Source organism: Chelmon rostratus, chromosome 22 (genome assembly GCF_017976325.1).
Source record: "Chelmon rostratus isolate fCheRos1 chromosome 22, fCheRos1.pri, whole genome shotgun sequence".
In the NCBI taxonomy this organism is placed as follows: Eukaryota; Metazoa; Chordata; class Actinopteri; order Chaetodontiformes; family Chaetodontidae; genus Chelmon; species Chelmon rostratus.
Genome location: NC_055679.1, coordinates 16905900 through 16920443, shown reverse-complemented (window position 1 = coordinate 16920443; position 14544 = coordinate 16905900). Strand labels below are relative to the sequence as shown.

The window sequence follows — 14544 nt, the reverse complement described above, 5'->3', positions numbered from 1 at the left end:
GCAGAGAGCCTAAAACGGTCTGCGGGAAAAGAAAGCAGGGTGAGGATACAGATGTGTGAGGTTGTAATCTTGAGAAAAAGACAGAAATAGTAAAAGAGATTTAAAGGGTGTGGAAGAGGAAGAGATGGAGACACAGAGTGACAGTGAAGAAGGGAGTGAGAAAGAGAGAAAATCCCTCTGGAACAAGTCCAGGTCAGTGTTTGAACTCCACAGGTTGACCAGCAGAATCCGATTAGAGCTCTAAAAAAATAGAGTATTCAAACCAGATAAGGCCAGAGTTTATACTGTGGCCTTTGAGGGAGCATTTGTCCATTTTAATTTGTAGCCTAGTTTACCCAACCACTGACTGCACAGATGACTCTGTGATATGTACCCACCAGCATCTAACAGCAGAGAGGACAACAGAGGAATTCAAATAAATACATAGAGATGGCCTTACCCAAATACTAATATTGAACACAAATTACATATATAACCAAACTAGGGCTGCAACTAATGATTATCGTTATCATTATTACCAGTTAATCGGATGATCTCTTCTTGATTAATCAATTAATCATATTGTCTGTAAAATATCAGAAAATAAGCAAAAAAAAAAAACAAGGTTTCAAGTTGCTCGTTTGTCCAAACAACAGACAGAAACAAGCAAAATTATTCTGTTTGCTATTACAAAATACTTGCTGATTAAATTGTCGCATGTGCCGCGTGACGATTCTTCATCTACATCAGGTTTGTTTTTTTCTTTCTGCCCGGAGGCGTCACAGCAGCTGACATACATTTCTGACATCACAAGTTTAGGTTCCTTCAACTTTCCAGTGTAGCTTTAATGTGTAGTTTTTGTTGAAACTAGGTGCTGATTCAACTTTACGGTCATTTTGGAGGCTGCAGTCGAATCAGTTTATTTTAGGGCTGTTTTAGCTACGTGTACCTAATAAACTGGTAACTGAGTTTATCATATCAGTGTAGAAAGGAGCGTCAGTGTGAAACTGCTGTCTGGATCTTCAACCCTGACGTGGACAGAATACGATTGTTCAAACTGATTTTTTTTTTAAATCAATTCAATTCAAAGAATCTAGGGACACAGGGCATCTAACGAGAGGCCAAGCAATGTCTTTACATGTGAAGTGCTCCACTCGATTTGGTCAACGGTGCACACAGTCAGTTTGGCTAATTACTCTTTCATGCTTCTCTGCAGTTCAGTCCCAACACTGAATGTTGAGAGCAGCTTCAAGTCTGCTTTTACAGCTAAAAAATAAAAAAGGTGAGAAAAAAATCCTGGCCATGAGGAAGACTGAGCCGTCGACTGCTCCCATCAGTGCTCAACCTGACCAGTGTGTTGCTGTGAAAAAGTTTTGTTGGAATTTATGTGACAGTCAGCTGCTTGAAACATTTTTAGCTGTAAACTGAAAGAAACAACAACTAAACAGGAAGCAAGAGCAGATCACCAATTAAAAAGAATAAAGCTCGGTCTCAATCCCATTCTACATGCAAACTGTACACAGTATATACTACTGGATACACTCATACTACACTGTTTATTGCAGTTAGTATACAAGCAATCAACATAACTATTTTTATGTTTTAAACTCATTGCTGCTGTGAGTAGCTCTTTTATTTCCTTTGTGCAATGCACTGTGGTAAAATAGTGAACATCAACAGCACTCTTGGTTGCACACTAACTTTTTAAATGTGCTTAATTTTGTCACTTTTCAAGTGTGAACTCACTATAGATATAACATTTAGCATGTTCACCATCTTAGTCGTATGCTAACCTTTGCTAAACACAAAGTAAAACAGAGGATGATGGGAATGTCATTCGTTTTCCTGGACCAGATGATGTGCTGGATAAAAAGTCAGAGGATTACAAAAGCTATTACAATTTGTCCTGAAGGGAACACGAATGCTGGCACCAAATGTTATGCCAATCTATACAATAGTTGTTGATATTTCAGTCTTTGGCGGCTTTTCTCCACAGAATCGTATTTGGTTTGAAAACCATTTAAATGAGCAAAAACATTAAAGAAGTCAGAAAAAATACTGCTTCATTCCTGTCCAGTTCAAATCTCAATTGCTTGATATTCCAGAAATTCTAGATAATTGGGACATACTATACGGTGCATGATTATATGCAGACGCTCATCCATTCTGCATTTAGGTACCAAACGTAAGAGAGGAAAGAGTCCGGCTACAATCAACACCTGTGTAGAGCCACGCTCCACTTCTGGACACCCGGATGAGAACACAGCCCTGCTCTGCACTTAAAGACAAACACACAACTCTATACTTATTCATAACACAGACTATATACACTAGAGCTGAAACAATTCGACGATTAATTAATTAGTCGATTGAGAGAGGTTTTTTTTAACCAATAAATCCAAAAAACTGCCTGCAGCTAACATGTCAAAGGTGAATAACGGCTGGTTTTCTTAGTCTATAACAGAAAACTGAATTTGGGGGGGTTGGGATTTTGGGCTGATAGATTAATCCCAAAAAATATTAGATATAAAATATTATAAAATCAATAATGAAAACAAATCCTTAGTTGCAACCCTAATTTACACAGACTGAATTTGTTCAGTAGTGGTTGACCAATGTGGGTTTTTCAACAGCCAATGGTCCAAATGTATAACGAATTCATGTTGTTTTTGGCACCTGATAAAATACAGCTATTCAATAATAATAACAAAATAGACACAATTGCTGACCCTAAATGAACATGTATTTAACACATTATTGTAAATAAAAAAATGCACTGACTAAATAAATTTCAGCAGGCATTAGCAGACAGCAGCTCCTTGTTTCTGAGAGAGAGCAGATAAGTAAAAGAAAGCCAGCGCACACAGTAGCACCCAGCAGCATCTCTTTGTTTTTGGTCCCAATGAACATTTAACACTAATGTATAATTCATTTGAACAAAGAAACATAATTGCAAATAAAAAAAATGTGCATTGTCCTTGACGTGTCTGCAGGCATTTATTGTGTAATCGACCTCATGAGTACAGGCATCGGCGGACGCGGATTATCTCAAAATGCCAGATATCGGCCCGATTAGAACGCGAGAAAACATTAACAACTGCTAATCACAATTCCCCAGAGCCCTAGGTGATGCCTTCAAATTGCGTGCTTGTCTTAAACCCAAAGATATTAAATTTCCAAACAGCAAAGCTTAATGTTTTAGTGGCTGGGAGCAGGTAATATCTGGCTTTTGTCACTTAGATGACTGCAGCAATTTGAATTGTCTCATTGATTTATCGACTACTCGTTTCAGCTTCAAGTGTGACTGCTATGTGCTGTGCTTCAGGCTAATATCAAATGGTGCACCGATTCTTGAAAGAAAGATGAGGTGAGACACACATTTCCACATTAATGTGTCAATGCTTTCATTTTTCACTCATCGTTGCAGGTTGTAAAGATTATGCAGAGGCTACACTGTTGACTTTGAGTGGTTTGAAAATAAAAAGCTCAAGGGGCTGAACCAAATTTAGGCAGCTAGCTAAATACATCTGCTCATGGAGTGTAATAATTGGCAATGAATCAGCTTTATATGATATGACTAGGGGGGGAAAACAGCTACTGTGTTGGTGTGTATGTGTGTGTTAGTCCAGCACAGGATCACTTTGATGGGCAGAGTATTTGTGTGTTGGTTAATCCACACCATGTTACTCACACACCCGGCATCACTGCTGGTGTGTGTCTATTCACTGTCGGCTTAGCCCACTCTATCCCTAATCCAAAAGCATGGCGAGAGAGACACAGAGGCAGAGAGATAAACCTGTGTACCTACAAGTGAAATGTCTCAATAATTTACATTTCATAGGTTTCTTGTTGTTGTACTCCTTCCTCCTCTCACACTCACGTCCTTCCTCGCTTTAAAGTGTTTTTTATTCCAGGATTCCACACAGATTCCAACGGTTGCCCCGACAACAGACACGATTCAGTAGATCGCCCCTCGCCATAATAACCAATGAAGTGAGTCGAAGGCGAGGACCATCAGTTACCTCCCATTCAACAACATTCACTCCTCCCATTTGGTTCTCTCTCACTGGCCAAACAATGGCCACGGCTTAACTCATCACTGTGATTTGTGGTGCTGATGGGGGACTGTGTGTGTGTGTGTGTGTGTGTGTGTGTGTGTGTATTCTGCCCATAGGCCGACTGCAAAAACGGGTTTCCTGTATCCTTCAGAAGAGGAGCAAAACAACAAGCCCTGACCTGTTGAGCATAATTAAATCTTGTGTTGTTCAGGCCAATAACTATTAACACCCAAGGCTGGGAACACATTCTGTTGACGCGCTCTGTTTTCTACCCATCTATGGTCTCTTGTCCATGTGAGGAATATTATGATAGTTATCGTACTAAAATCAACTGGTTAAGCACTCAAATCTGAACAGAGACCAGTTCCAGAAAGTAGGGCTGAGACTAAATATGATTTTCATCACTGCAAGTGATATTTAACATACGTAAAACTCCTGGCTGGTAGCATCACAAACCATGTCAGCCTGTTCCTTTGCTTTGTGTTTGTTGTGTCAGCCAGCAGTTGTGGAGCTGCAACTAACCAGTATTTTTACACTCGACTGATTGGTCATTCTTCTGTCTATTAATCCTATCATCATTTAGTCTATTAATTATCAGAAAATACTAAAAAAATAACCACCGGGGTGGCTTCTTTATGTGTCTTGTTTTGTCCAGCCAACAGTCCAAAAACATTGCGTTAACAGGGATATAGAACGGAGAAAAGCAGCAAAGCCTCACATTTGAGAAGCTGGAACCAAAGAATTGCCATTTTAGCTTTAGAAATGACTAAACTGATTTAGAGCTGAAGCAATTAGTCAACCCAAACAAAAAAGGCAGCAACACATTTTGATAATCAATTAATTTTAATAAGAGCTCCTGCTTTCCTTGTCGGATATGACTGTAAATTAAGTACTTTCAGCTTTTGAAGTGTTTGGTTGGACAAAGCAGGATAAATGAAGATGTCATTTTTTGACATTTTATAGGGGAAACAATCGATTAATCCACAAAGGCTTTGCAGATTAAGGAAATGACTGCCTGCCAGGAGGTGTGGAAAGGGATCAAGCTCAGTCAGATTATTATCTTTTCCTGGATATCTATTGATCTCACACTGAGGCCTGGTGAGGACAGGTGGCTTAAGGTGAAATTATACTTTCCGCATCCATGAGTGTGACATAAATTTCAACATCGTAAGGTGTCTGTTGTTTGCAGCGGCACCACGCTTCAACAAGCTGCAGAATATATCTGCACATGTGTGGTACGCAGACTCCAGAAAGCGGTATAAACAGAACTATTACGCGTCCGTGGTGTCTGCAGCTGTCCATTTGGGAGTACCTCCAGAAGTCTTTGCATGGAGTGTTTGTCAGCCAAAACTAACTCAAGGCATGGAAATCTGACCTTGGGCACGGTAGCCACGTATTTATTGATGTGAATCTAAAGAAGATGAAGAAAAATCTTAGAAAAACACACTGCTGCCCAGAGGGAATTCTGTCAGGAGTTCAGAGACAGAAACACCCCCCCCATCCGCTTTCCTCTAGATCAAAAACAAACACACACATAAGTCCAGGATGAAATCTTCCCCTTGGACAGTGATATAACAATAGCATGAGAAAAGGCTGCTCGATGCATTACTTATACACCAGCACCACCCAACACACACACGCACACTGTTTGTGCTGACCTTTAAGAACCATCCGTATTTCATTTCAATAAACCAAGTCAACTACAGTCCGTCTACCTGCCTGAACAAATCAATTTCCTCACTGATATCAGTCACCTTCCCTTTTCATCAGTGAAGAGGTGAACTCAGCAGGTCTCCTGTGTTTGTGTGATAGGAGAAACTGGCCACTTAACACACATACTGTATGACAAGTCTGTGCAGCTGTTGATGTGGGTCCTTCAGAAGACCACAACCCTCTGAACTGAAGAGATGCTGAGAAAATGCGAAATGTTCTAGAGCGCGTTATGTTATGAGACATTTTTCTCCCTGCTGTAAAATATTCAGGCCTCCACACACAGAAAAAAGATCCTGTTTAACATGAGTGTTGATCTAGGTCTACACAGTAAACAACATACTGCACTGTCCTGAATATAAAATGCAAAAATTCCTTAAACAAATCGCACCAAGAAGGAAAATGAACCAGAGTCGCATTCAACCAGACTTAACAACGCAGCTTTGGAAATGGCCTTGTTAGTCAGCTCTACTGTGTCAATTCAGTGTTTAAGGTGGTATTAGGCAGATTTATGGTTTCTGTTTTCACTTTTCAGTGATGACAACATAAATCAATACACCAGCCGAGCTTTTATTTACTTTTTTCCTTAAACTGCACACTGAAAATATCGGTAATTTGTTATTTAATGATTTTGTTTTTGCAGTTGATTTCTTTCTGCGACGCACAGCAACAAGCTAGTCCAACTTCTAAAATGTGCTGCATTCCTTCATCATACACAATAAACGGAAAAGCTTTAGATTGCAAAGTGTAGGAATACAATAAGCAATTGCAATCAGAAATTCTCACAGGCACTTTTCGCTGTTTTTGGCAGCCCTACCAAAATCAACAAGATCAAATGTTCTGTCCAAATTTGAAACCAGCCGAATCACTGATGTAATAAAATTCAACCAGTCAGGAGAAAGCGAGAGGTGTTACAGTGGAAACTGCTTCTGCTGGCTTTGGTGTTTCACCCAACTTCGGTCAACAGATCCTTCTCTTTCCACCCCCTCCGCCACCTCCCTTACAGACACTTGACTTTCCAGCTACTGCCTGGAAAATGTGCTTGAGGAAAATGACTAATGCTATATCTCTCCACAATAACTACAGCTGAGGTGCCCTTGGGCAAGACTCTCCATCCTGCACTAAGAGAGTTGCTCGTCTTGGTGCTCAGTTTGTACTGAGCAGCTCCCAGGTGTGAATGTGAAGTATCGCTGGAAAGATGCTCAGTCAACACTCCCATAAGTATCCCCTGAGTGTTGTCATATAAAGGTTAACAAGCAGGGATGGGATGGCCTGCCTCCAGTCTCTGAACAGCTCATAACAGTGTCATGAGTTGAAAAATGCCTCAGTGTGTTATGTTGTGTACCTGGGTGTACTGATGCCTAACACTGTACCACAGAGACATGGTTCACAGTTGTGTATGTGGGTGTCAGCTGGCAAAGAATGCTGTTCCCATCTTGCTACGTTTTGTGGCGGTCTGAATGGCTCTCTCAAAAATTGCATCCAAATTAAGCAAGGCTGAAGAAGATTATTCCCATCTTAAAGCAATTGTACGGGACCTTTAAATTGGGGTGCAGTCAAGATCTGTGAATTGCATGGCAACACAAAAGCAAGTGCACCTCATCACCATTTAGACCTCCTCCTCTTTCAAAAGCTGTCATGTAACTCTTGGCCTAGAAGAATGCTCTATACAGGGCTGCACAAAGTAGCAGCTCTGTGCATGTGAGCCCCCTGTAACTGGGTCAGAGAAGAATCTGTTTTTCTGTCATAACACATCATGTTATTCAAGCTTTAGGAGGAATAACATGGAGCATGTCACCATAGCATGTGTGCCATTCATTCAACACTTAACAGGAAGGACATACTGCGTGGCCAGTTGCTGTCTTCCAATAAGGAGCCGTGTGATACAACAGGAACTTGAACCCAGCTTCAGAAAATATCAATCTCTCTTAACTTCTATATCCACTCCATATGATTGGATATGATGACAGAGGTAAGATTTGAATTCTCACCTTTAGTATATGCAACAACTGCAAACAGACAGGATAAACCTGCTCCACCACACTGTTTTGCCTGTGGGTGCAAGTATGAGCTTTGCAAACAGTCTACATGATGCCTAGATGATAAAAAAGTCAAGATGATAAAAGGTCACCTGAGCACAAAATGACTTATCACATGATGGCAAGTTCGCTGTCTGGCCAGCAAATGATCTGCAAGTAGATGAGTACATCTCCACCAAACTCCATTACAAAATGTGTCAATTTAATGTTGCCTCACACATGAGCGCAGACACAAACCTGCAGCAGCAGTATAACATGATTTTGGTAGAACACGAAATGCAGCGACTGGAGTACCGGATCTGTGCCGAAATGCAGAAAGTCTCCTGAAGATTCATGAGGACTGTGTAAATATGCTGCGCTGTTGCCGACATACACAGTTTCACACAGAGAAAGAATAATTTCAGATTTTTTAAATGAAGTATGACACGTTAGTCTGAAAGTTCGGCAGAAAGCGGCGCGACAGCTGGTTGCGGTTGCACAAAATATTGGTTGGAAAAAAGGAGGATTTTAAGCTTTATTCTCTAAGGACAGAAACTCGACGCTCAGCTAGTTTTAAAGACGTGCATGCATCAGAATAAGTCAACTCTCAGGACGTTGACGTGGCCAGAAATTACACAACGTAATGTATGGACTGCCTCAGTATAGAGAGGCAACTATCCATGAGTCCTGCTTGTCCCTTTGGCTAAGTTGTTTTGGTTCGTTAGCTAACGGTAGCTTACTTCGTGATAGGAGAAAACTCATATTTACCATATTACCCCCGCTGGTGCAAGTGTATCCCTACTTCTGATAAACTTTTCTCCGCAGCAGCACAACAAGCTCCGGACATAATCTCGGGACTCAAACTGGGTCTCCCGTTTTGTTGTCTTCAGGTGGAAAGTTGACCGTTGTCCGTTGACACCGTCGGTGCGACACATACCATCACGGCTCCCGCTTGCTGCCACCGCTGGACACTGACCCACAGTGGCGACGGTTTCATTCGTTCCCCCGCCAGGCTCCCGTGGTAATCCTTCTAAAAGCAGCGAGCCAGGGAAGCGCAATGTGTGATTACGCCCCGCCCACCGCGTTACACACAGGGAGGGGCTGCGGGGGATATCGAATGCATCCACATGAATTAATTCATAACCAGAGAACCAGGAGCTCTGAGGTCCAAATAAAAGCAGTTATCAAACATGCAATACGTTTTGAACAATTGAAGTCAAAGCAGACACCAAGATAAGGACTCAAAGACGGGAGAAGTACTTAAATTGATTGTATATACAAAGTACAATTACTTATTTAGTAAAGTAAAGTAAAAGTACCAACTGTGCAGAGGGCCCTTTTCATTGGTGTACAATAACTGGTAAATTATTGTGTAAGCAGAAATGTTCATGTTGTAGTTACTAGAGATTAAGCTAATTATTATATACTGTTTTTAAATTTAATCTACAAAATTAAATGCATGATACTTTGTAGGCAGGTTGTATGTTTTGAATTTTAACCTGTCAAGTGTATCAGAAAAAGTAAAAAAAAAAAAGTACAGCATTTCCCTTTGGAGTACAAATAGAAAAACGGGATGAAAAAATTTAAGTACAAGTACTTCTGGAGTAAATGTATTTTGTTAAATTCCACCAGTGTCAGTAAAATCAAACATACTGTAAGCTATGTGATGCTCCATGCATCAGGTGGTTGTTTGTTATCAATGATCATCAGCTCCTAGTTATTTTGCCCTGATGGACGTGTCTAAAGTTAAATATTCATCCCCTGTACTCCTCAACTCTTCTCTTTATGACTGTCTTCATCACTTAGAGTCAGACTTTTTTAATCAGTCCATGTTTACAGCTGACAAAAACACACAGTCACCCCGATAATTCGACATTGATAGCTGACACAGACAGACTTGACACCGGTCACATCTCAAGTGAAAGGATAGATGAATTACCCCACAAAGGTCTGGGGAATTAATCATGAATAATTTAAAGGCACAGCAGGTCTACTCTGGCCCTACTGATAAAGAAACCAATTAGTATGGTTAGAGGCCCCGTCATGTGATCCTGTGCTGATAGTTTACTGTCCAAGCTCACATTAAGTTTTCATCCTCACAATATAAGTCCACTCTTCCACCTGCCACCTTGGAAAACACTGACACACTCAGAGGGGCTTTGTCTCTGTCTTACTCTGCTGTCATTCTTCATCGCTTTCCCCCCTCTTATGCACACATCGACCTGATCGGCCAGCGTTATGAGGATGGTAGTGAGTCAGCTACCTGTTAATCATTGTGACAAGTGTGTGTGCTGACAAGTTGGACACCCTGAGGCCAAGTGATTCAGCCTGCAAGGCAGAGAACGGCACCTGGCACAGAGGCTGCCTGCAGGGCACGAGCTCTGTTATTGAAATTTGAATCCGATCCAGGCTGATTCAATCATATCATTTCCGTGAGTGTATGTGTGCATATTTAGAAAGATCATTGCATAGCTCTGGGGTAGATCCACAACAAATCTTTCTGCTATGATCAATCCTAATAACCTAATACACTTCCAGTCCATTTCCCCTGGGTATTGATTTATAATATCCATGCTTGTGCGCGTGTGAAAGAGAGATTGGAGGCAGAGAGTTAAATGTGACATTTAATTAGCTCCAGATTTGTACTTTAGCATTGATTTGCTTCAGAGAGGGCACTGGCGGTGAGCTCACAGAAAACAACTTTAGCCTTATGTAAATGCCATTAGGAGCAGATCTCTAATGGGTACTGCAGCACTGCATGACACTTGAGAAGCTGTAAAACAGCAACAAAACAGCCTTTTAAGACTATTCGCTCTCTGCTTTGATTCACTGCAAGAAAGTACAAAAATTCTGTCAGAGTTGAGTGCACACACACACACACACACACACTCGCTGACATGCATGGCATTGGGATTTTTCATCTAAATGTCATCACATTTGACTTTTAACAAGTGCAATAGAGTTCAAAATCCAATTATCTGACAAACAGAGAGATGCAGCACAGCATTTCTGATCTGCGAATTGCAAACGTCAGAATTCTTGGTTATAAGATTATGTAAAACCCAGGTGTGCGTCAAGGATTGAAGCATTCGCGTGTATATATGAAATTCACTGTTAATCACAAGATGCCATTGTTCCCTTTCCCCACCAGCGATGTTTGTGTTCTTTATGGGCTTCCTGCAGCGTTTCCTGTCTCCATCTCAGCCGTGACATCAGCCTGACCTCCGAAACACCAGAGACTTCCGGACAACTGATACTGGTCAGGAGCATTACGGTGGGGCTCTGAATTGTTTAGGTGAGGACGAGGATCAGGACGTTCTGCTGAGGCTCTGGAATGTTCGAGGGAGTTTGGAACACTAAGGAGGGATTCTGGACTGTTTAGGTGAGGGACTCAGAACACTCCAGAGGGTTCTGAGAATGTTTAAGGCGGTAACTGGAACCGTCTGTGGGGGCTCTGGAATGTTGAAGTTAGGGGTGATCCTGGTGGGATTCTACAATGTTTAGACTATGACAGTCAGAATCTTCTGGTGGGATTCTGGAAAATGTAAGGGGCATCTTATTCTGTAGGGATTCTGGAATGTTAAGGTTAATGGGTCAGAACTTTCTGGTGGGATTCTGGAATGTGTTAGATGGATCAGATAATTCTGTTGGGGTTCTTGGATGTTTATTTGTGGGGGGTCAAGATGTTCTGATGGGGTTCTTGAATGTTTTACTTGAAGATGTTGTGCATTATGCAGTGAGCAAACTCTGATGCAAACTCAAGACTGATTTCTTCTTAAAGCTGCACTAGAACCAATACTGATATTTTAGTTATATAAACGGGCTGGTCATAGTGATGACCCAAATTTTGAGTTTATTTCACATCTATGGATTATTTCACCATCATTTTGTGGGTTGCAACATCAATGTTTTGATTCACCTTTCTCATCAACCTTGTTTCCAGCAGCCTAATGAACCAACCTGTCCAGCATCAAACGATAGATAGACACAGTTACTGGCTGGTGAACACAGTGGAGCTTTTACAAGCTAAAAGCCACATAGTTCTTTAGCTGGTTGTGTGTTGGATCAGTTCCATGGCACATTTTGAGGTTTATATATGGATAGCTCTTCTTTACTGGACTGCATCATGTTGAAGATGTTTCTAATATTTTGTCCATCTAATTCACATATATGGAGGAGAAACATTTTTTCGATTTTAGGGCTGCAACTAATGATTATTTTCATTATCAATTACTGACAATTATTCTTTTAATATAAGGTTATATTAAAATAGTAGACATTGCTTAAGATAATGCTTTCAAATTGCTTGCAGTCTAAATACAAAATGTATTCAATTTCCAGTGATCTATAACAAAGAAAAGCAGCAAATCCTCCTGCTCGAGAAGCTGGAACTAGAGAATGATTTGACATTTTTCTGTTTATGAATTCAATTAATTTTCGATTACTGCAGATTTTGTTACTGCACTATTCTAAATTGCTGATGAACAGACTTTTCTTTATGGTCACTCAGTGCATTTGGTGCTACTCCAGTATAGCCACTTCACACCAGTATAGCCACTTTCACTGCTCATGTTTGTTACTTTCATCAGTAAAACTGATGCAAATGCCACTGCCGGTTCCCATACCTCACTGACAGTAAAACTGACTTCATCCAATATGTGTGGGAAAAAAAGTGAGAGACAGAGACACAGACAGAAGGTGAGAGAAAGAAACCGAGAGCTAATTGACAAACAGCTGTCCTAATCTGGCCTGGTTACTGCTGTGTCTCTGAGTCAGACAGGAAGGGGAACTCTCCAGAGCAGACTGTGTGTGCAGACGTCTCTCTGTGAGAAGAAACGTCTCTTTGCTTCCTTATTTCCTTTATTCCTGCTAAGATAGCACTGCTACTCAGACAGAGCAGGAGAGACAGACAGACTGAGGCACACGCTCAGATTTTATGAATGCAATACAGACTGTCAAATCAAGTGATGGTTTGGAGATGAGATTAAACCCCCCAGAAAAGGCCATGTTTAATTAATCTTGCACTCATTTTTATCCATTACATAGACGGGGGTGTGTGAGTGCTATGACAACTAAATGATAGCATATCACCTTCACTCCAGGAAAAAGAACATTATGTGGAGAGAATCACATTAAGATCTTCAATATTCCACACGTATGTCTGCCGCCTAATGTCTTGCTGATTTCACTGTTGCAGAGAGGCTCTAATGTGTTTATAATTCTGCATTCAGTGACTGTTGCTGTCAGTTGGGAATATGTCTGCATCCGGATGAGCACAAAAGGCTGCGACCCACTGCTGTGTGCAACTGTTAGCATAACTCATCTTTCATCCCCAGTGCCGTGCAGGGCAAAGACAGAATCAACATCAGCTCAGTGAGAATCAATTGAACAGGGAGACGCTTGCACATACACATGCACATCCTTTGGGCTCAGTAATTGGAGCACTGAAGTTATGGTGTATTTTTAGATTACATAACCCCCACAGAAGCCCCATCCAAAAACAAAACCAAAGAAAATCCCCCTTTTCATCACACCCTGTCTTCATCGCTGTGTGCTTGTGTGTAACCTGTCCTCAAATCACACACTCTTATTAAAACTGTCAACCTCCTGCTCACTTTTTTATTGTATCAATGCTTTAGTGCCAGCAATTACATTTTCCTTCATGATGCATCACCTTCTCAAATGCTAATTTCTCCCCCCGTCCCTTTCACCTCATGGCTTTTTATCTCTCCCAGAATCTTCCCTTCCTTTCACTTATTGCTGTACTTTCATTGCATGGCATTTCATATTCAGCGAGCCCGGCAAACACTGCAGCCTTGCTTTGTTCAAACAGAGCTCATGATCTGTGTCCGTCACTTTCACCCTGAAAAATGTCTGTAATCCCTCTGGATCCTGCTGCCAAAAAAAGATGGATTTGTCAGCAAGGCTAGGTTCAACTACATAAATGTTCTTTCTGCCTTGTGCTATTGATGCTGATAAGCCCCATTAGGCTCAGCAGAGGACGAGTAATGATCCTTCGTCGCACACAAACACAAACATGTTGCGACAGAGAGGGGATGGAGCGGAGTGAGGGAGGCTGCTGCTGTGGCTACCGTGTAGCAGTGGGGACAGTGACTAATCAGTCTGAGCATCCACATATATCACCAGGCGGAAGTAATCAGCACAGAGGACTCAGTCTGACATGGCATTATCAAACACACTCCAGCGGCAGGGTCAGCCATGGTACCAAGTCTGTATGAAATGCAGACTGAAGGACACAAGACTTGCAGAGTTGCACCAGCTATTCCTAAATCAATCAATAAGTCCTCCTCAAGTACTTACTTAGGTAGTTTCAAACAAGTTATCTACTAAATCAGGTTGCACCATTAAAACATAAGTAAGCTTTGTTATTTATTTCAATTAGCTAGGCAGCAGTTATACCGAGCAGTTACTTGATGTAAATATTCTGTAACATCTAAAATCTTAGAAGAAAAGTTAGAACTAGTTTGTGTGGTTTTAACTGTACAGTAAATGTCCTCTTAAAGTACTGCTGTTGTAGCTAAGCTAAGTTGGAGCCTATGAACTGTCTCCAGAGCTGCTTTGATTCACTTTCCACCTTTCTGTTATTGCCTTGCCTCCTCTCTTTGCTATCTCCACCTCCGAAGCGATTCTCTCTTTCAACTGAATTAACAGAAAGAAGCTTCGCTCCTCCTCTGCTGCTCCCTCCTCCACATGCTCCTCAAGCTCTTTTCAGTCTCTATAATAGAATTGCTTCAGGGAGGGCTAAGGTTCCCTGCTAT

General features: G+C 41.3%; 1 protein-coding gene across 2 annotated transcripts in view; it reads right to left on the bottom strand.

Moving 5' to 3' along the window:
- The window catches only part of tmcc3 (transmembrane and coiled-coil domain family 3), a 39715-nt gene that overhangs the window by 17532 nt on the left and 7639 nt on the right, over nucleotides 1–14544 (bottom strand). Inside the window, exon 1 of one of the 2 annotated variants that reach the window (XM_041964281.1) lies at nucleotides 8534–8766. The exons of the other annotated variant lie outside the window; for it this stretch is intronic. Coding sequence (XP_041820215.1) covers nucleotides 8534–8536 — 3 coding nt within the window. The 5' untranslated portion in view covers nucleotides 8537–8766. Of the gene's footprint in view, nucleotides 1–8533; nucleotides 8767–14544 lie in introns of those variants that run through there. 2 annotated transcript variants of the gene reach the window in all.